Here is a 22,739-nt window from a genome sequence, read left to right on the forward strand (position 1 = left end):
TACGTGATGAAGAGTGGAAGATTTTTTGTTGCTCGGTCAACTTTAACCCTGCCTTGTGTAAAAGTAATGTTTGAACAGAAAACGGTTGCGTAATTAGCTGCCCAGTTAAAAAGTCCACAAGCTCCCTTATTTTTAATGTCTCCTTCTTAGGTGAAATATGTATTCCAAATAGGTTATGTGTTGAATATACAAAATATTTTAAACAGTCTTTTCAAATTCATCAATATGTCATTAATTTGTAGTATATGAAATCATGTTTTGTTTTGTCTATAGGTCTGGGTTTGAAACCCCGGGACGTTTCATGTATAATCGATGTCAAATTACGTCGTGAGGGGTGGGACTGAAAATAGCAAATTCAAGAAAACCCACTACACGGAAATAAAAAGTTCGTGTCTTCAGTTTACGAAACGCTGACCGACATTTAGATGCAGACATAGCGAAGATGACAGGTGTGTTATGTTTTTTTTTACTTTACATACCTAATCATGTATCTCCTTTTCGAAAAAAGAACTCGCAGCAGGTTGACGAGCATTAGATTTAATTTATCACTTGACAACTCCAATTCAGACAGTTATATTAAATATAGTGTATATATATATATATATATATATATATATATATATATATATATATCATTATTATCATTATTTAATGACCATTATTTAAGGTCATTAAAGGTAAGGGTCATTTTCACAGACTCCCCCAAATGATATATTTAACGTTTAACCTTAATGCAACAGTATTGATAACCATGTCCTTTACAAGTGTTTTCAGTGCTGTTCTTTTCCTTGTTCTTCTGCAAACTAAAGTATTTTTCAATATAGCATTAGCAATATTTCCACTTGCTCCATATGCTCCACTTGCGGCCACTGGGGGGAGCCCACGAGTCAGCTCCCGCAAAAGCGGTGATTATGGAGTGATTTTTGTTTCAATAGTTCCACAAAAGCAAAAGTAAATCCAAGAGCAGAAAGTATATGTTATAAATGCAAAACAGAAAAAAATATATCAAAATTATATATTTTAAATATAATTGGTTATTTGAAACTTATTTTCGTTTGCATTTTGACAAGTTTTTGGTTCCATTGGTTTTGTTTTTTTGGATTTTCCCAGTAAGGTCTTTTGCTTCTGGAATCTCTCTTTGCTTCTGCTTCGTTTTTTGCTTCTGACTTTTGGAACACATTTCACATATGGGAGGGTCTTAGATGAAGGCGTTTCTCTGCAATCTCCATTGGTCACTGATTCCGGACTGACACAGAGCTCTGAGACCGCCTCTGGGACCAAGCCACGCCCACCCCACCAGCTTCCCAGCGTTTTCAAACATGGCGGAACGCGGGGGTTCTGTTTCACAGTAGCATGTAAACTGAGTTTTACAATAAAAGTTTATACAAAGGTTATAATTAATTGCTAAATGGTCTGTAGATATAGCAAATGTACACTGTTGGTATCGTGTGGTGTCCAACTGTACTCAAGTCGGGATTGTTTTGCCTATGGTGTCTCATCACCACAGTATCTCCTGTCACCTGTTTCTCCGTTGGGAGAAGTTTCCCTGTCCCTACTCCATCGAGTGGTTTCACTCCTGTGCCTTCTTGGTCATCATGTTTTCCATTGCTGTTTTTTTTTTTGGTTACGTGGGGGAAGGGTTTTTCGGTTACTTACCACGACAGTGGCGTCTTCAGTTTGGTTGTTGTTATTGTTATTTGTTTTCACATTGAGTTTTCCGTGAGATTTTTATTCTCTCTGGATTTTCCCCAGCAGTTTGTTTACGGCGGCGTTGTATTTGAGCTCGTTTCCCGCAGTCGTTTTGCGGAGGTCTCGATTGTTTGTTTTGCGTGCACTTGGGTTCGCATATTAAAATGAAAACCTCACGGTAAAGCCCGTTGCCGGTGTTGCACCAGATTCTGTGACCGTCGAGTTTTGTGACCACAGACGGCTCTATTTTGCAGTTTCTGTTCACAGACACGAGCGCTTTACGAATGCTACGGAAACTACGCTGATGCGCTTTTTTTTCTTCTTTTGTTGGTGTCCACGAGCCAAAAGATGACTGATGTTTGTATTTACATTTTATCGTCTCTTAATTGCATAAATGTACTTAAACAAGAATGTTTCGTTACATTATTTTATACGAAAATATCAAGTTTCATTGTAAGCAAGCTCTGTAAGATACTGTCATTATGAATGGTATTTCTGGCCCTTTGGATAAAATGTTTAAATATAGACTAATAAACGGTTAGGATTATTTTTTTCATTTTTTTCTGTTATTGTGGAATCACTGTGTACCAGGGTTGCCAACTCCAATTTCACATGCTCTCACACCACACTTCCGATATCTCACGCCGAAAAAAAAATATCTAGTTTATTTACCTCTGATCCATATATGACTCAATGAGTTACTAATTCGCTCTGGCGCCCCCCCAGCCCCCGTTAACAATTTACACTCGCCACTTCCTCCAGGTTCAAATCTCACTCCAAGCGATCTTCAAAAGTTGGCAACCCTGGGTGTACTATTGTTACCTGGAGATTCATTGGGGTGACACTGAATTCCCCATGTTACAATTTCTACACGAGTGCACCAATACTGACTGGGTTAGGGTTAGCTCATTGGCTTTGATTTTATATTTCACAGAAGAAGGTGAGGTGGAGATTATTGACACTGCTGCCTGTGGTGCTGGACCCCCAAACCAAAGCTCCACCCCTGAAACAGGTGTCCTAGTGGAGGTCGCCTTTCAGAAAATCCCGTGCCAAAAAAACAAGTACCTGGAGGCAGAACCTAAAGTTTTAGGAGTGCGTAGATGAAATCTGTCTATGAGGGTCACTTTAGACTTTTTAATGTTTTAAATGTTTCTTCACAATGTAGAATGGTGTTATCTGTTATTCTCTTCTCCAAAGATTACACAGATTATGCTGAGTCTCTTTGTCTTGAGCACCAGACTTGCCACTTATGAAAATGAGCTGAAGTCAGAATTTTTCATCGGAAATCTTACTTTATTAGTAAGTATTAAATCTCAATTTAATCTGGCCTCATCCCAGATCTTAGTCTATAGTTCTCTTGCAGTTGTTAAATGCAGTTTCCCGATATCTGATTTGCAGTGGTCAGTAACAAGTTACATAGTGACGCATTACTCTAATGTGACCACTTTTATATATTTTTAAATAATTTTATATGATTATTGAATTTTTAACAATTACTTAATCACTCGGGGAGTGATGTCTGACCTATGCACCAATTAAGGCCGCATTATTCTTGACCGTATCACTCTACTATTCACACTGCGCACAAACCTTTGAGAATGGCAGAAGCGTTTATACTTGACGCGTCATTCTTTGCAATGTTCTCCGAAATTATATGTGGTAGTGTAAAGAAATACCCCTGCAAAAACAGATAAAGCAACATTTACCTGACTGCAACATTTCCACTGCATTTCCAGAATATTCAACTGTCTTGGCATACACATTTGAAAAGGTTTACACAGAAGGTAAATCCAGATAATTTCCCCCTAGTACCAGGGTCAAGTGCAGATAACATCCTGCTCTTGTTAGAAGTGGAAATGTGATGAGTGTTCATTTCTGAGCAGTTAATAATAATCTTGTGGAGCCTTTGAGCTGGCTTTGCAGGGCCATGATGAGAGTAAGAGCTTGGATAAGGCCTGGATATGCGTGTTGCCTTTTTCAAGACTTGTTTTGATTTTTTTAATGAATTTTGATTTTTGTTTGTTTGCATCCCCCTCAAGACATTTAGCACCAGCCACCACAGCTGACACAAACACAATGTCAGGATGATACATTGTTACTGTTAATGTACTTCCAATAATTTTGTCGTCAGCAGCTGCTGAATGTAACTAATAAAGTAACTTGTAATCTAATTGGTTACTTTTAAATCAAGTAATCAGTACATTATCTAAGTTACTTTTAAAAGTAGTAATCAGTAATCAGAAATTGGATTAATTCTTCAAGGTAACTAATCTATCACTGCTTATTTGTAGTGTGTATTTGTTTTCCATCCTGCAGGGTTTAATAGCTGGTAGTGTGGCAATAGTCGCTCAGAATCTCCATCTTCCTACAGTAAGGACACACCGACACATCACATAGACACTTGACACATATATGTCACTATTTAGAATGCTTTCACAGCAATATTCAAACAATATTTTAATGTGTGTGTTACTGTCTGTGTGCATGCGTGTTTTTATTTCCTAACAGTTGAAGGCCTGTTTGGGAGTGCAGGTTGTGATGTCTGTCACGTCACTGATATCATTTAACAGCAGCATGAGGCTACTGCAAATGTACCATGTCACATCCACGTGTTGGATGGACTTTCCAAATATCACTTTGGACATGAAGATGTGTAGAAGATTTCAGGTGATGACCTGGATTTTACCTTCTGTGTAAACCTTTTCAAATGTGTATGCTAAGACAGTTAAATATTCTGGAAATTTAGTGGAAATGTTGCAGTTACTGGAAATTTGCCAGGTCTCTGTGATCTGGGCAACAGTCCATAAGAACTGACAGGTGAGTTGCCACACTGTTCAAATGACAGGATTTATGCTTCTTCATATAATCAACAGATTTAGGGTTAGTAATTAAGGTTATGGCTCATAGTTGGTCTGTGAAATTAATAAGCATAGGCTCTATAAACAAAATGGGTCCCTATATCTTGCAACACAACAAACCAGATCCATTTTTAAAATGTACTTCCCCTGTAGGCCATATTTGACCATGCCATGGGAGTGGAAATGCTGGTACAACTGACTCAAATTGCTCTCTCTGTTACCTTGGCTGTGTTCTGCTGCAAAGTAATTCCGTGCTGCTCCCCGCGGACCAGAGTAAGCATACACTAAAAGTACATTTGCTATTCCAGATTTCACAGCAGTTAAAGATCAGGTGTGATGCTTCATAATTGTACTGTCGTGTGTTCCATCTTTCAGCCTGTCATTGCTGTGCACACACCCCAAGCTCCCGAGTGAGAGAGCACAGACTTGCAAGCTGTTTAAAAATGTATTTCATCAATTGAGTTAATTTACATAATTACATAACAATCAGTTTCATTTTTATGTAATGTCCATGATGCTACAAGTATGTAGGTGCTAAATCTGTAAAATGGAGTTTTAGTGTAACATTAAACTTAATGAATTTCACTGACTATCATCCCTCACTGTTCAATTATTTGATTCTATCAGTCGCAGCTCGTCAATAGTAGGCGCTGAGGCACCACCCCCATCATATTTTCCAGAGAATAAATGCTACATTAACAGGTAAATTATATACTGCAAAAGTATTATGAAACTAACACTGGCCACTATTATTTCGTTTTAAAAGAAAAAGATATTAGTCAAAGACAACACAGATAAACATTAAATGCTATTTTTAAATGAAGGTGTTTATTATTAAGGGAGAAAAAAAAATTCAAACCTACATGGCCCTGTGTGAAAAACTGATTGCAACCTAAACCTAATAGCTGGTCGGACTACCCTTAGCAGCAACAACTGCAACCAAGCATTTGTGATAACTTGCAATGAGTCTTTTACAGCATTGTGGAGAAATTTTGGCCCACTAATCTTTGCAGAATTGTTGTAATTCAGCGATATTGGAGGGTTTTCAAGCATGAACAGCCTTTTTAGGTTTATGCCACAACATCTCAATTGGATTGAGGTCAGGACTTTGACTAGGCCACTCCAAAGTCTTCATTTTGTTTTTCTTCAGTTATTCAGAGGTGCACTTGTCCTCCTGCAGAACCCAAGTTTGTTTCAGCTTGAGGTCACGAACAGATGGTCTGACAGTCAGTCAGACTCTGATTCTCAGTCAGATTCTCAGTCAGGATTTTTCTTCCAGGCCCTGACGCAGCAAAACAGCCCTGGACCACCACACCACCACCACCATATAACAGCCCTGGACCACCACACCACCACCACCATATTGTACTGTTGGTATAATGTTCCTTTTCTGGAATTCAGTGTTTCTTTTACGCTGGATGTACTGGGACACACACTTTCCAAAGAGTTCAACTTTTGTCTCATCGGTCCACAGAATGATTTCCAAAAAGTCTTGGGGATCATCAAGATCTGTTCCAGAAAAATTGAGACAAGCTTTAATGTTATTTTTGCTCAGCAGTGGTTTTCATCTAGGAACTCTGCCAGTCTCTTTCTTATGATGGAGGCATGAACACTGATCTTAACTGAGGCAAGTGAGGCCCGCAGTTCTTTGGATATTGTTGTGGGGTCTTTTGTGACCTCTTGGACGAGTTGTCGCTGCGCTCTTGCGGTAATTTTGGGCGACCGACCATTCCTGGGAAGGTTCACCACTGTTCCATGTCTTCACCATTTGTGGACAATGGCTCTCACTGTGGTTCACTGGATTCCCAAAGTTTTGGAAATGGCTTTATAACCCTTTCTAGACTGATAGATCTCAATTACCTTCTTTCTCAATTGTTCCTGAATTTCTTTGGATCTCAGCATGATGCATAGCTTTTAAGGATCTTTTGATGGACTTCACTTTGTCAGGCAGGTCCTATTTAAGTGATGTCTTGATTGAAAACAGGTGTTGTAATAATCAGGCCTGGGTGTGGCTAGAGACAGTGTACTCAAGTATCAGAAACCACAGTAACGGTATGTTTGAAAAAGGGGCAATAACTTTTTCACACAGGGCCATGTAGGTTTGGATTATTTTTCTCCTTTAATAATAAACATTTTCATTTAAAAATAGCATTTTGTGCTTACTTGTGTTGTCTCTGACCAATATTTAAATTGGTTTCATGTTCTGAAACATTGAAGTGTGACAAACATAGAAGGAAATTAGGAAGGGTTGCAAACACGTTTTCATACCACTGTAGATGTGCACCTCAACTCTGCTGTTTCCACCAAAACTGTCCGTTGGGAGGTCCACAGGGTCAATACACATGGCTGGGCTGCTATAGCCAAACCTTTGGTCACTCATGCCAATGCCAAACGTCCGTTTCAATGGTGCAAGGAGTGCAAATCTTGGACTGTGAACAATGGGAAACAGGTATTCTTCTCTGATGAGCCCACCTTTTACTGTTTTTCCCACATCTGGGAGAGTTACGGTGTGGGGAAGCCCCAAAGTGTACCTCCCAGACTGTTGCACGCCCAGAGTCAAGCATAGGGGTGGATCAGTGATGGTTTGGGCTGCCATATCATGGCATTCCCTTGGCCCAATACTTGTGCTAGATGGGCTTCCAAGGACTTCTAAGGACTACCGAACCATTCTGGAGGACCATGTGCATCCAATGGTTCAAACATTGTATCCTGAAGGCGGGGCCGTATATCAGGATGACAATGCACTAATACACACAGCAAGACTGGTGAAAGATTGGTTTGATGAACATGAAAGTGAAGTTGAACATCTCCCATGGTCTGCACAGTCACCAGATCTAAATATTATTGAGACACTTTGGGGTGTTTTGGAGGAGTGAATCAGGAAATTTTTTCCTCCACCAGCATCACGTAGTGACCTGGCCACTATCCTGCAAGAAGGATGGCTTAAAATCCCTCTGACCACTGTGCATGATTTGTATATGTCATTGCCAAGACAAACTGATGCTGTATTGGCTGCAAAAGGAGGCCCTACATCATACTAATAAATTATTGTGGTCTAAAACCAGGTGTTTCAGTTTCATTGTCTAACCCATGTATGATACAGCTTCCAAGAGGCTAGCTAAGCTAACCATGCCAAGAGCTAAATGATGCTGAGGAAAGTACTATAGTACTTAAATGTTCAAACATTGTTTATATTCTAATATTTAGTATGCATTCTCTTATTCACAACTGTTTATTCATACTCACAAATGCAACTGTGTCCTTCGTAGCCCTTCATTGCTCTTCTTAGCTAACTATCGGTTTAGCATTCTACCCAAACAATTCAACATAAACTCCAGCTAAAGTAAACCTTTCCTTTTTCTATGATGTCCAAAAGTATATGCAATCAAAATATTCACTAACAAAATATTCACTAATAATCTGGCATGTAGTCATTTTAATAAATAATAAGGCTTTTACCGTTCAAGTAGTGTTTCAGTCGACACAACATATAGCAGATGCACATGTGTAGACTCGAGCTAAGACGAGCAAGGGACATTGCGTAAATGCACATTACATAGAAGAACCAAAGTGATGACCCAGGGAGGGACCCAGGGCTGTCCTGTGACAGACCTCCCCCACCAAGGGCAACTCTGGCAGTGCCCCGTGCAGCTGAAAAAGCCCCGGCCCACACCAATGGCATCACCATAATCATTTGCCATTGGGAGTTGCCGTCCCCTGCGAGGGAGTCCGCCAAAAAACAGATCAGAACACCCTCCCTGGGAAGAACAGGGAATAAGATGTTAGACAAGCACAGTAGCACACAGTGACCCCCAGGCCCAGACCACGCCTCCGAGGAGCCATAGCTCAGGATACTCGCGTCCTTGATGGTGCTGCCATCACTCCATAATCTCCCCCTTCTCTGCCTCCTCCAAGGAGTACTCCGAAGGAGGAAGACTGGAAGCCCCACCCAGATACTTCACCATCTCAGCAGAGTACTCCAATGGGGGTGGGCTGATGTCTTCCCCCTCATGGTACTCTGTTCCCGCCAAATACACAGATGGAGGGGGGCTGACATGTTCCCCCTATTTTACAGCACTCGTCTGGCACTGGCCCTGGGGAGGAATCCCTCGCTGGCTGGTGGAGTTTATTCCTCCATGTCTCTTGTGCGAGGTCAATTTAAAACTCCCCCACCTCTTCCTCGGCCTCACAAGTGAGTGAAGTAGGGACGCACAGATGACGTCTGTCTGCATCTCTGAGGCAACGACGAGCACAATTCTGAGGTGCAGGGGGAAAAGTCCACGATGGCACTTGCCCTTTTTGTTCCTTGGCTTACCTCCCTTTGCGCTGCACTTGTAGCCAGGCATCCTCCATGGCTTGTATTTCTGTAACATGTGAGGAAGGCAGGATGCAGAGAAGAGTAGTCATAGAACACGTAATCATTTTAATAAACAATAAGGCTTTTATAGCCAACACTGAACATATAGCAGACTCACATAAATGAGTGATGACGAACAAGCCACAGATGTGATGGATTAACACACGCACACTGAACCACGCTCAAGGAAATGCACATATGGACATAACCAGACGAAGACTACACCTACACACGCTCAAAGGGAGGTGCACGGGGCTGTACCGTGACAGCTGCATCATTTGTTAGTACTCCTGTTGTGGTCAAGCTTGCTTAGTTTAATAAAATTAGTTAAGGACTCCACAATCCAGGTGTCAGTAATCATTAATCTGTTACAGAAATGTGTAGTGTTGTGGCCCACTTTCATTGTATTGTGACAGGATTTGCCATGTTTCTGAATTTGCGGTGCATTTCTGAAATGTAACATACACATTGTCATTTTGATGATGAATTTGCTTTGTATATTTGCAGCACGTTTCTTTTGTAGCGTGATGGATCTTGGCCACCGTAGATTCTGCTCGAGCAATTTTAACCTGGACGAGAGATTACATGAGTGACATATCAAAGCATGTTTTTATTGCCTCTAATGGAACCATAACTTGGAATTGCTGCTTATTATAAATGTTTTGGGGAGAGTGGTGTGAGATGTGCCAGTTTTTACTTAAAGTGACATTAAAGTGAGGCTATGACAGTAATGCATCCAACTAAGATATCTACATATATTTCAGAATGTGGAGCATCCCTGGGAACAATCACATTGCATCTGAAATATAGCATTTAACCCATCTGTGCAGTTAGAACACACACACACTAGTGATTACTAGGGAGCTGTGGATCACACGTGCCCAGAGCGGTGGGCAGCCCTAGCCCAGCACCGGGGAGCAGCTGGTCTTGTGACCGGAGGATCGTGGGTTCGATTCCCAGACCTGAGGCCATGACTGAGGTGCCCCTGAGCAAGGCCCTTAACCCTCAATTGCTCACTTGTATAAATTGAGAAATGTAAATGTAAACTGGCTGGGATCTTTACTAGGATCTTCAATCAGTCCCTGGTCAGTCCGGAATCAGTGACCAATGGAGATTGCAGAGGAACGCCTTCATCTAAGACCCTCCCACACGTGAAATGTGTTCCAAAAGTCAGAAGCAAAAAACGAAGATTTATATATATATACTTTTGATATATTTTTTTCTGTTTTGCATTCATAACATATACTTTCTGCTCTTGGATTTACTTTTGCTTTTGTGGAACTATTGAAACAAAAATCACACCATAACGTTCAGCTGTTATGGCTGGCGGTAATGATTTGTAATATCGCCTGTGCATTTGCTAGGTGAGAGGGGGTAGTGAGTGGGTGATGGGGGAAGCCTACTTTTGCTGACCGTTTAAATGCTGTAAGTTGCGGACGTGAACGTTGCCTATGAATTACTGCTTGCATCTGGATTGTATGTCGTTTGTGGATTGTGGAGGTCTGTGGACGCTGATGTTTATAATGCTGAAATACTTGATTTGATACAAAATAAAGCAACGCTAACTGAAGCTTGGATTTACGTTCAAATGCTCTAACGCGTCGGGCATTAGTTTCCCCTATTCAGCCGCTCGACGACACAGACAGGATTTGATGGCAGGGAACAAAAAGGAAAAGAAGGTCTACCTGGGGGTAGACACATATAAAATTAGTAATTAAAAACATGTTTAATTTTTTTACCGCTGTACTGTGCGATTGCTCATTATAAAAGTTACACCACTCTGTTAGCAATAAATGACTGTCTATGAGAAACAGCAACACCGATGCAGATTGTTTCACTAAATCTTTTAAAATTCCCTTAAAGCCAATCTGGAAAAATAACATGCATAGTGATGTCAGTGAGCTGTAGTAGTTCCAGATGTAATCGGTGTCAAATTACGTCGTGAGGGGTGGGACTGAAATGTAGTAAAACCCGTGCAAGAAAGTCCACTGCAGGGACGTTAATGATTATTTTTGGATTTACGAGACGATAACCGACGTGTAGAAGAAAAATGGAAGGTATGTCATGTTTGTTTTAACTTTCGATAACTAATCACGTATCTCCCTTTTGGGAAAACGCATCTATTAGAAACTAGTAGTTATAACTCATAGTTGCATATATGTATCCAATCATTTTCGTAGTTTTGGATTAATTTGTATAAGGCTATTCTTGCACGCATTAGATGGGTTCATGTTGGAAAGTTGATCGAATTAATGGAAAGAACGGTAATACCAGCAAATTTACGTAACCACAACCTAAAAAAAAGACGCAATAGTTGTTTACAAAGTCTCCTATATTTTGCTAGATACTCTCTCAAAAAAACCCAAAAACATTCACTCAAATGTAAAGGTAACAGACGTATTTATCGTTAAGCTTTATACAACAGTAGTGTATTAAAGATAGATACTACTTTATGAATGGTGGTCGTGTTTCCCGTTTTACTTCTGCGTCGGTCTACGACTGCGGTCAAGCTATCCGCGCTTTTGCGATTCATCCGCGCTTTAAATCCTATTGCGCCTATATGTTTCATTTTACGGTATTTCGCTGCTCACCGCATACTAAGGCTGTCTAAGCACAGAGAAACACTTTGCTATTATTTAAAGAGCTTTTTCTATATTAATAATTACTTTATTTGATTTAACAAATTTACTTCCATCATGAAACAAACACAAGTAATGTATTTCAATTGCTTAATAAACACTAAACAAAATAGTTTTAATGTTTGTCTGAAGTTTATTGGACTACCAGCAATAATGGCATATTGCAATACTGCAAATGTTCAGGGCAGGGGTTTACTCCATGACTATACATGCTTTTAAAAGATCTAGTCCTTGTATTTGTAATGATGTTTAAATGCCTGTTTAATTCTGTGACTGTGACTGTGGTTTCCTATTTGTCTGAATTTTCCCATAATGCCAAAAAAATTCTGCTACCACTCAAGAGTGGGTAGCCTTTGTTTATCCCCGGTGCAAATCTAGACAGATTCTGCTGTACCATTTTTCAAAAATCCACATTGAAGTCTTAAATGTCAAATAGGGCTGAATTAGGACATCAATTTCTCAGAAATCTCCCATAATGCCAAAACAATTCCACTGGTGCATAAGATTATGAACCCTTAGCTATCATCACAATAAGTTTGGACAGATTTCACTGTACCATATCCTCATAAATCCATTTTAGGTTCATAATGCATTTAGGCAAATTAAAGCACTCATGTCAAATATGCTGAATTAGGACATCAATTTCTCAAAAATCTCCCATCCCATTCCTAAACCATAGGGTTCAATTTGAAGTTGGTCCACCCTTTGCAGCTAGAACAGCTTCAACTCTTCTGGAAAGGCTGTCCACAAGGTTTAGGAGTGTGTTTATGGGGATCACATCACATACTGATGTTGGTCGAGAAGGCCTGGCTCTCAGTCTCTGCTCTAATTCATCCAAAAGTTGTTGAGGTCAGGACTCTGTGCAGGCCAGTCAAGTTCATCCACACCAGACTTTGCCATCCATGTCTTTATGGACCTTGCTTCATGTTATGTTATGTTATGTCATGTCATGTTAGAAGAGGAAGGGGCCAGCTCCAAATTGTTCCCACATGAATTGTCCAAAATATCTTGGTATGCTGAAGCATTCAGAGTTCATTTCACTGGAACTAAGGGGCCAAGCCCAGCTCCTGAAAAACAACCCCACACCATAATACCCCCTCCTCCAAACTTTACACTTGGCACAATGCAGTCAGACAAGTACCGTTCTCCTGGCAACCACCAAACCCAGACTCGTCCATCAGATTGCCAGATGGAGAAGCGTGATTCATCACTCCAAAGAACACGCCTCCACTGCTCTAGAATCCAGTGGCGGAGTGCTTTACACCACTGCATCCGGCGCTTTGCTTTGCACTTGGTAATGTATGGCTTGGATACAGCTGCTTGACCATGGAAACCCATACCATTAAGCTCTCTGCGCACTGTTCTTGAGCTAATCTGAAGGCCACATGAAGTTTGTGTAGCGCCCCCTTAACTCTAGACTATATGAGTTAGGTGAGTTTGTAATGAGCTGTAAGCAATGGCTTAGTATTTACGGGACTATTGTGGTTGAAATTCTATAACCCTTAAATGGTAAGCACAATAAAAGTCAGAAGCAGTTGGGTAAGACAATAGAGTAAAATAAATGTATTAAGCAAGTATGGATTTATTAAGCAAGTATGGATTAATTAAGCAAGTATGGATTATTTCCAGAGACCCGTTACAAACGCACAAGGCGTCTGCCACAGAGAGCTAATTCCCCCCTGGGAACTCTCATCTCTTATACTTTAGTTCATAAGCACCCAAGGTGTTCACGAGGTGAACAAGAGGTCATTAAAGCATATGATTGGATGAACATAACGTAAATCACGCATGATTTGACAAATGTATATTGGCCTCTCCCCTCACACGCCCCATCCACACTTGCTAGTCTTGTGATGGTCCGAGAGACGACATGGCCACTTCCATGTTGAGACTAGGAGACCAGCTGGCGTCAGCTGGAGGAACTATGTGACTATTATGATTAACATATACTAATAAAGCATAGCATCAAGGAAAATATTTAAATTTCCACCACACTATATATTACCTCAGGTTATTACGGCAACTCAACATAGAAAACACTATCACAGGGGTACTCAACTGGCGGACCGCGGTCCGGATCCGGACCCGAACGCAGTCCTGTCCGGACCCAATCTCATTCCTGATTAACTGGATACGGACCAAAACAAAACCGTAGCATTTATTTCAGGGCTATTGACAAAACACTCCGTCGCGAGTGTTACGTTTGCCACCCCCGCTCAACAACTTACGTTCGCCACCCCGCTCAACAACAAGCCTGCCTGGTTGACGCTTCGCGAGCGGCGCGAGGGTCCGCGCGGCGAAAATGACGTAATCGCTGTGGCTCCGCGTGTGCGCGAGTGTCTCGCGCGCTGTCGGTTCGAGAGGTCGTGCACCTCTCGAATTTTGTAACTTCGCGCCGCGCTTCAGCGCAATGAACAAAGTCACGTTTTCAGGGTTCATACACCTTTATAAGGTGGAATTAAAGCACTTGTACGTCACTTTCAAGGTCCATTTCAATATTTCCCAGCATGTTAAACATAATTAAGTTAAATATTTATACATATACTCGAAATAATTCGCTTTTTATCACATTATTTAATGGTTGTTTATTTAAAAAACGCCCAATCTTCACGTCCTCTCATGTTTCGTCCTGGAATTACAAGAGGCTCGTATTTGTTAACCTAATACAAGAGAACTATTCAGTCAGACAGCTATTTGTTGTGAAACCAAGTAGTTACAATTTCAAACATTTTAAAGTACTTTAACCTAAATTCCAGCACTTTTCAAACCTGAAACATATAGCAACATTAAAATTGGTCAGGTAAATGTTCACTCCCCTGTTTTGAGGGGTGTTTCTACCATCGTTTCGGACAAAACGCCTATCGTTTCGGAGAACACTGCAGTGACGCTCGCGAAAGTATAAACGCCTCCACCGTTCGCGCACCCCCCCGCTCAACAACTTACGTTCGCCACCCCCGCCGCACCGGACCTCAGGGCACAGGTATCTGCCAAAATTGGACCGCGGACAAATTTAGTTGAGTACGCCTGCACTATCACAATTATCCATGGACTTGTTATATCTAACTAGGATATCAAATTTACCCCATCAGACAGGTGACTCTATAGTGGTTCAACCAACCCAAAAACCCCCTGGGCTATAAAGGCAATAAAATATATAATATATTAAATAAAGTATGTAAAGTATATGTACTCCAGAAATTTCAGTATTTATAGCTGGTATGTTTTATTTGACCCAACGAAACCTAGAATGGCTGGGATTTTTCTCTACCCAGTCTCTCAACTAAAAACATTCAGATTTTTTGGAATGCAATTTTTTCGCAGTCTCACAGTCAGAGCAGACCCACACCGCTCCGCGTACACACTGCAAATGAACTGCGCATGCCCAAAGCTGCTGCTGACTGACCCCGCCCTGTATTTACAGATAAATGCATCTTCAGTGTGACACGAAAAGAAATCACTGCACTCACTCACTGCACACTCATAGTCTCAGTTACTTACCTCATTCACTATGTAGCCTGTTACTCACCTCGTCCGCATTATTGCAACATTGTTTCATTAACGCTGAAATTTTCCCGCAGCTTAGGTACATAATACGTTTTGAGGCTCTGATCATAGTTCATTGTGTGGCAGCATCATGGCATCAAGGTAGGCTTTCAGCTGAAAATGTCATCAGGATGACCCCAGGATGTACAAAATATGCTGTAACCCGCACTGATGACATAAAAAGCCTGCTTTGAACAATTCCTGACTGAGTCCTTTGTAACCGCTGTGGAAAACATGATCAACTTGGAGGGGAAATGAATTTACAAAGACAATTGGAAGTTGCTAACACAGACAGACATCTCCGTATACATGGGTCTTTTGATTCTGACTGGTGTTTACACATCCCAAAATGAATCTATCAGCAGTTTACGAAATGCAGAGTCTGGTTGAACAATTTTTCTGGCCACTATGTGTCACGTATGGCTACGCCCCCTCTCCCCGCTGTCACTCCAACGTCTCTGTTCCTCGTGGTTTTGTTATTCTCTGCCTGTTTATCCCGCCCAGCTCGTTGTCTCTGATTCCTCGTTTGTTACCACGCCCCTGTCATCATTGTTTGCACCTGATCCATGTTTGGTGTTCTGTGTATATATAGTCCCTGAGTGTCCCTTGTCGGTTGTTTTGGATGTCTGACCGTTTATGTGTTTCTCGATTTCGTGTTGCCCTGCTGTCGTTTGTTGTTTTCTATGTCATTATGCCCCTGTACCTGTCCAACCTTGATGGCTCTCCTGTTATGACCCCTGCCTGCCACTACGACGATGAATATGGTATGTCCTACAATAAATCTCGCTCTTCTCAGCGATTGTGTCCGTCTCCTCGCTCCGTGGCGCGAGCGCCGTTACACTATGTCGCTCCAAAAATCCCATATGTTCTCACGGGTGATTCGCTTTGATAACCAGTGTGGTGGAATTGATGACACAGCAGTCAAGGTCTTATAACATATTTATATTGATAGCAAGACTTCCTGGACTTCCTGACTGGGACAACCCCAGTCAGTCCGGATCGGGAACAGCACCTCCAGCACCATCACAATGAACACTGGGGCCCCCCAGGGCAGTGTTCTGAGTCCTCTGCTATTCACCCTGCTGACTCATCACTGTGTGGCAAAACACAGTTCCAATCACATCATTAAGTTCGCCGATGATACAACAGTGCTGGGTCTCATCAGCAAAGGCGACGAGTCAGCATACAGAGAGGTGGTGCAGCGGCTGACAGACTGGTGTAAAGACAACAACCTTCACCTGAATATGGACAAGACCAAGGAAATGGTTGTTGACTTCAGGAGAGCATGTCACTCTCACTCTCCGCTCAACATCAACGGGTCCTCTGTGGAGATCGTTAAGAGCACCAAGTTCCTTGGTGTCCACCTAGCGGAGAACCTCAGCTGGACCCTGAACACTAGTTCTATAGCCAAGAAAGCCCAGCAGCGTCTTTACTTCCTCTGGAAGCTGAGAAAGGCCTGTTTCCCTCCACCCACCCTCACCATTTTCTACAGAGGCACCATAGGGAGCATCCTGAGCAGCTGCATCACTGCCTGGTTTGGGAACTGCAATGTCTCTGACCGCAAGACCCTCCAGGGAATAGTGAGGACAGTTGAGAGGATCATTGGTGTCTCTCTCCCCTCCGTCATGGATATTTACACCACCCGCTGCATCCGCAAAGCAACCAGCATTGTGGATGACCCCACCCACCTCTCACACAAACTGTTCTTCCTCCTCCCATCGGGAAGAAGGTACCGCACTATCCGGTCCAACACGGCCAGACTCTACAACAACTTCCTCCCACTTCTCAACTGCACTCTGTCTAGTGTACTGTACTGTCTATATTGTGTTGTACTGTCTGTCTGCACTTTGTAGTGTGTTGCACTTATGTTCTCTCGGTACTGTGTCTTTATGTTGCACCATGGTCCTGGAAGAATGTTGTTTCGTTTCACTGTGTATTCTGTATGTAGTTGAAATGACAATAAAACCTCTTTAATTTGAACTTGAAGAGAGTTACAAAATATAAATACAGCACTGGTTGGGAGGTGGGAGCCCAGTCTTTGTCCTTCCTCAACATCCACGCCAATGTCCTACCTTCCTCCAGGCGGGATCGTCTAGTGTGCTAGCTAGAGATATGTGGGGTATGGCCCATGGGACACAATGGAGATTTCTTTGTCCTTCATTCAATCTCACTAGACCTGTCGTTCCAGATCAAGTCAGTCATGGTCAGGGGCAGACTGGGGTAAAAAAAGTGGCCTGGGAGTTCCTGACAGACTGGCCCACTATATAACTATCTATCTATCTATCTATCTATCTATCTATCTATCTCTATATATCTATATATCTATCTCTGGTAGCTCAACGTGTTGAGCCGCATGCTCCCAATTGGAAACAAAGGGCAGGAACTTCAGAGGTTCGAATCCCAAGTCCACTTTTAGGGCAGTCATGGCCTGGTGGTTAGGGAACTGGTCTTGTGACCAGAGGGTCGTGGGTTCGATCCCCAGACCTGAGGCCATGACTGAGGTGCCCCGGAGCAAGGCCCTTAACCCTCAATTGCTCGCTTGTATAAAAATGAGATAAAAATGTAAGTCACTCTGGATAAGGGCGTCTGCCAAATGCCGTAAATATATATATGTCATATGGACAATAATATGATTACAAAACCACATAGTGGCATAACAAAATAACTAACAAACTTAACAACTTGACCCTGACAAAATACAGAGGAAAAACAACTGGAAAGCTACTGAAACCTATATTGTTCACTCAGTGAGTAACCTCTGCAGCTTCTTTTCTTCTCTCTCAGCTTTTCAGCGCCACCTTTACGTTTCGTAGTTTGTTTAGACCCTGGCTTAGACTGCTCCATCTTTACGGCAATGCGGACTTATTTTTTCATGTTTCAGTAGCGTCAACTGTGTCGCGGAAGGATCACATTATGAGCTGTGTCAGTGTGCAACTGGCATCTCTCTCTTGACTTGTCACTCGTTGGATACAAACAGGGAGATATAATTAATGTGGCATTAGTATGGACAAGGCTTTTCCAGTTCGTGACTACTAGTATTAATAAGTGACACATTAATAAGTGCTGTATGTTTTCGTAGTCCGGACTGGATTTTCTGGGACAAGTTGGTTTTTTTTTCTGATCTCCGCTGCATAGCGTCAGCCTGCATCTGCTGGCCCAGTCTGCGGTCCAACTCGTTCATGTGTTTACAGGCTCAGTCCGCGGCCGCGTGCTGAGCAGGTTTGCCTGACTGGAGCGGGGGAGGTAATAGGCACCGTTAAACAGCAGCGTGACTGGTTATTCGTCAACAGTTGGTGGGCGATGTCTTGTTGGGGCAGCATCGAGGTCAGGATCAGCTAAGGAGACACACTGGGGCACCTTATTAGTATTTTCTCCATACCCTACCTGCCTAACCTTCTTTTGCATATTAGCTCTGTTTCGAGCCTTGTGCAACATATCTTCCTTATTGTCATCAAAATACTTGCATGCTTTCATATTATTCCTTTTTAGGTCTCTCTTGAACCTTCTGTATTAACTTCCCTAAGTGCCCCACACTCAATGAGCCACTTGGTGCAAACCCACAATTTTCTTTCCAGTATGAAACATGTTTGCAGCAGTTAGTACCATAAAGTCTATTAATCTGTTCAAACAGGCTATTGGGATGTTGGCTGACATCAAAGTCATAATTTTGCTGTTACTTGAACCCATCTTTTAAATTATCAAAATACAAATTGCTATCAAAATACACTTATTTACTGCTTAACATATATTGGATGTCAATTTAGTTCCAACAATGGCCGCGAATAGGTCCCTCCTATTGCCTCACACTGAATCAAACCGGGTCCTTAATATGTTAATGTACGTATACACTAACGGCTGTAACGATCTAGAATCAGACGGCGGACACAATTGCTGCAAAGAACCACATTTATTCAAGTCAGAAGCGGTACTACCTTCTATAACCTCGACCTTTCCAACACGCACGTTTCGAGATCGACGCGGCATAATAATCACACATACAAAATACCTACACAGAAACACACATTGATGTAAAGACAAAGATTACCACTCGGACAACGACAATAAGCAAATCACACATAATTAAATCACAATGTCTAACAACAGTAATGAACAATTCACATTGGATCAAATCATAATATTTAACCGAACTAAAAACCGAGACATACGAAAACCCCCACAACACTTAAGTACGAATACACAGCGGGAACAACCATATAGTACAAACAAGACCAAGACACATTACAACCAGATCAAAGCGACAATTACATATAACAACATAGGAAACTCAACAAAGAACCGAAACGAATCAAAGACGACAGAACTCTAACCAGAACCGCAACAGACCTAGACACCTCAATACCAAACTGATCACAGAAATCCTAGAAGGACACGGAGATTGAAAGCGCGACAAAGAACATTAACAACGTAAACCAACCTACAGACATAGACCCACAGGGAACACATGAACTCAACCAGACTATATACACAAACTAATCAAACCACAATTCCAAACAGCTGATAAGGATAACATTAGCAGGGATAAACAAAAGGGGCGTGACGAATTGAAACAGAATCGACGAAAGGGAACAGAGGGAGGGAACAAGACAAGATACACACAAAGGGGCGGAGCTAAACGTTACAAACGGCCTTTTCTCTAGTTAGGCATCTAGTTAGGCCTAACTAGAGAAAAGTTTTATTTACTTACAATTGCGTGCCACCACCACATTCTTTTTAATTCGTCAGAAGAGGCGGGAGTCGTCAGCAGGGTCAGAGCTCTCAGCTGCACCCTGGTGGTACTTTCCCTTTAGCTTGTGGGGTTCCCCTTGTCCTGCTCAGTCCCAGACTGAGGAGCGTCCTCAATGAGCTTCAGTTCGTTCCTTCGTGACACAGAAGTTGAGGTCTTATAATATATTAAGCAGTGTTTATTTATTAGCAAGAAAGTTACAAAATATAAAAAAGTATGATATGAAGCCTGTGCTTCAAGCAGTAACTCTGAACTGTCTCTCTCAGTCCAGTTTCTTCATAGTCAAAGTGTGTGTGCAGAAAAACTAAGGATGCTGCTTCCCAGGCACAGTTATCAATTTCCCTTCGGTTCAACTTTGGGTACATAGAAACGGATAAGCAATGTCATCTCTAACTCTGCTGCTGCACAGAAGACTTCAGTCTTACAGTAAAACATCTTCAATATGGTCACAGTGATCACTAAGCAGTGCAAGCAGTACTTTTCACACAGACTGCGCTACAGTGTCTGCATGGACATGATTAACATGAATAACACATATGAATATAATCATTATTTCCTTCATACCAGGATACAAGACCAGACCTGCCACACATCTATAACCCAAGTGGGTTGTGGCTTTATTTGAACGCTGTCGGACGATTTGTTAATAAATGTTTGTTCGGCGATGCTCTTGACTCAGATTCCTGCTTTCTCGCGCCTCTCACACACAGCATGAGGGTTCTGGAATAACAATGTTTCTACTTGAGGGCTCCACCAATGACCACTACATTGATTTTATGTTTAATAGGAAAAGGTGAGATGGAGATTGTTGACTCTGCTGCCCATGGTGCTGGACCCTCAAACCAAAGTTCCACACTTGAAACAGGAGCGCTAGTGGAGGTCACCTTTCAGAGAGACACCTGCAAAAAAAACAAGTACCTGGAGGCAGAACCTAAAGCTTTAGGGGTATGTAGGTAAAACCCGTCTTTAAGAGTTGCACCATTATAGACCTGCTTATAATCTTGAATTTTTCATTTCAGTGCCGAGGTAATACTTGTTCTTTCATTTTCTAAAGATTACACAGATCATGCTGAGTCTCTTTAGCATAAGCATCAGATGTGCTGGTATGCAACATGAGGTTACGTCACACCTTGCCCTTGGAAGTCTTGCTTTATTTGTAAGTTGATCACTTTAGAATAAAATAATTATCTGGATTAATCTAATTCTGATGCAGTTTGTTATTTTTAATGCAGTTTTTGACTTGTAGTGTGTATTTGTTTTCCATCCTGCAGGGTTTAATAGCTGGTAGTGTGGCAATAGTCGCTCAGAATCTGCATCTTCCTACAGTAAGGACACACCGACACATCACATAGACACTTGACACATACAGTGGGATGCGAAAGTTTGGGCACCCTTGTTAATTTTCATGATTTACCTATAAATCATTGAATGTCTGATAAATATATCATATAGGGGACAAACACAGTGATATTTGAGAGTTGAAATTAAGTTTATATGATTTACAGAAATTGTGCAATAATTGTCTAAACAAAAATAGGCAGGTGCATATGTTTGGGCACCGTTGTCATTTTATTGATTTCAAAACCTTTACTAAAACTAAATTATTGGAACTCAAATTTGGTTTGGTAAGTTCAGTGACCCTTGACCTCCATACAGAGGTGACATCAATTATGAGAAAGGGTAGTTAAGGTTGGCAATTGTATGTTTTTCTTCTCTTTGCATCTTCTCTGAAGAGTCGCAGTATGGGAGATTCAAAACAACTTTCAAATGACCTGAAAACAAAGATTGTTCACTGTCATGGTTTAGGGGAAGGATACAGAAAGCTATGTCAGAGATTTCAGCTTTCAGTCTCCAGTGTGAGAAACATTGTGAGAAAATGGAAGAAGACAGTTACAGTTCAAGTCAAGGCTTGAAGTGGCAGACCAAGCAAAATCGCGAATAAACAGAAGCGAAGGATGTTGAGAACAGTCAGAGTCAACCCACAGACCAGCACCAAAGACCTACAACCAGACCATCTTGCTACTGATGGAGTCACTGTGCATCGTTCAACTATTCGGCGCACTTTACACAAGGAGATGCTGTATGGGAGAGTGATGCAGAGGAAGCCTTTTCTCCACCCACATCACAAACAGAGCTGCTTGAGGTATGCTAAAGCACATTTGGACGAGCCAGCTTCATTTTGGAGTAAGGTATTGTGGACCGATGAAAACAAAATAGTTATTTGGCCATAACAAGGGCCGTTATGCATGGAGGAAAAAGAACACATCACTCCAAGAACAACACCTGCTACCTACAGTAAAATTTGGTGGTGGTTCCATCATGCTGTGGGGCTGTGTAGCCTATACAGGGACTGGGAATCTTGTTAAAGTTGAGGGACGCGTGGATTCCAATCAATATCAGCAGATTCTGGAGACCAATGTCCAGGAATCAGTGAAGAAGCTGAAGCTGCACCGGGGCTGGATCTTCCAATATGACAACGACCCTAAACACTGCTCAACATCTACTAAGGCAGTGGTTCCCAAAGTGGGGGGCGCGCCCCCTAGGTGGGGCGCGGAGCTATTGCAGGGGGGGCGCGGAGCTTGAAAGTAAAACGTGCACATGTAGGGATGCACCGATTCCGATATTAATATCTGAAAAAATTCTAGATCGGGTATCGGGGACAATGTGACCGATCCATAAAAACAGATCTATTCAGTCTAATTCTATGCTTGTATTGCTTGCTTTTCGGAGTTAGTTCAACCTTAATACTCGCGCTGGTGGTATTCCACTTAGTCCGTTTATTTGCTAGTTGACCAAAATAAACCTGGGCTCCAGCAATACTTCACTGTTCATACATGAACTGGTGAGTTGTCCAAAGCTCATTTAATGTGTTACTTACAGAAATAAAATAAAGAGCAGTGGTCTGACTC

The 22,739-nt window shown here is 41.8% G+C and overlaps 2 protein-coding genes across 2 annotated transcripts in view; both read left to right on the top strand.

Moving 5' to 3' along the window:
- Nucleotides 1-353: 353 nt before the first annotated feature.
- On the top strand, nucleotides 354-4,983 carry LOC143474811 (uncharacterized). The gene is made up of 7 exons (XM_076972424.1): nucleotides 354-449; nucleotides 2,624-2,781; nucleotides 2,887-2,988; nucleotides 4,006-4,059; nucleotides 4,198-4,356; nucleotides 4,701-4,820; nucleotides 4,923-4,983. Exons 1-7 carry the CDS (start codon nucleotides 443-445, stop codon nucleotides 4,959-4,961), a joined length of 639 nt encoding a protein of 212 aa, XP_076828539.1. The 5' UTR covers nucleotides 354-442; the 3' UTR covers nucleotides 4,962-4,983.
- A 5,827-nt stretch (nucleotides 4,984-10,810) lies between these two features.
- LOC143474812 (membrane-spanning 4-domains subfamily A member 4A-like) overlaps nucleotides 10,811-22,739 on the top strand; it is a 29,076-nt gene continuing 17,147 nt past the window's right edge. The window contains exons 1-4 of the mRNA XM_076972425.1: nucleotides 10,811-10,961; nucleotides 20,618-20,775; nucleotides 20,885-20,986; nucleotides 21,102-21,155. Coding sequence (XP_076828540.1) covers nucleotides 10,955-10,961; nucleotides 20,618-20,775; nucleotides 20,885-20,986; nucleotides 21,102-21,155 — 321 coding nt within the window. The 5' untranslated portion in view covers nucleotides 10,811-10,954. The remainder of the gene's footprint in view (nucleotides 10,962-20,617; nucleotides 20,776-20,884; nucleotides 20,987-21,101; nucleotides 21,156-22,739) is intronic.

Source organism: Brachyhypopomus gauderio, chromosome 14, assembly GCF_052324685.1.
Source record: "Brachyhypopomus gauderio isolate BG-103 chromosome 14, BGAUD_0.2, whole genome shotgun sequence".
NCBI lineage: Eukaryota > Metazoa > Chordata > Actinopteri > Gymnotiformes > Hypopomidae > Brachyhypopomus > Brachyhypopomus gauderio.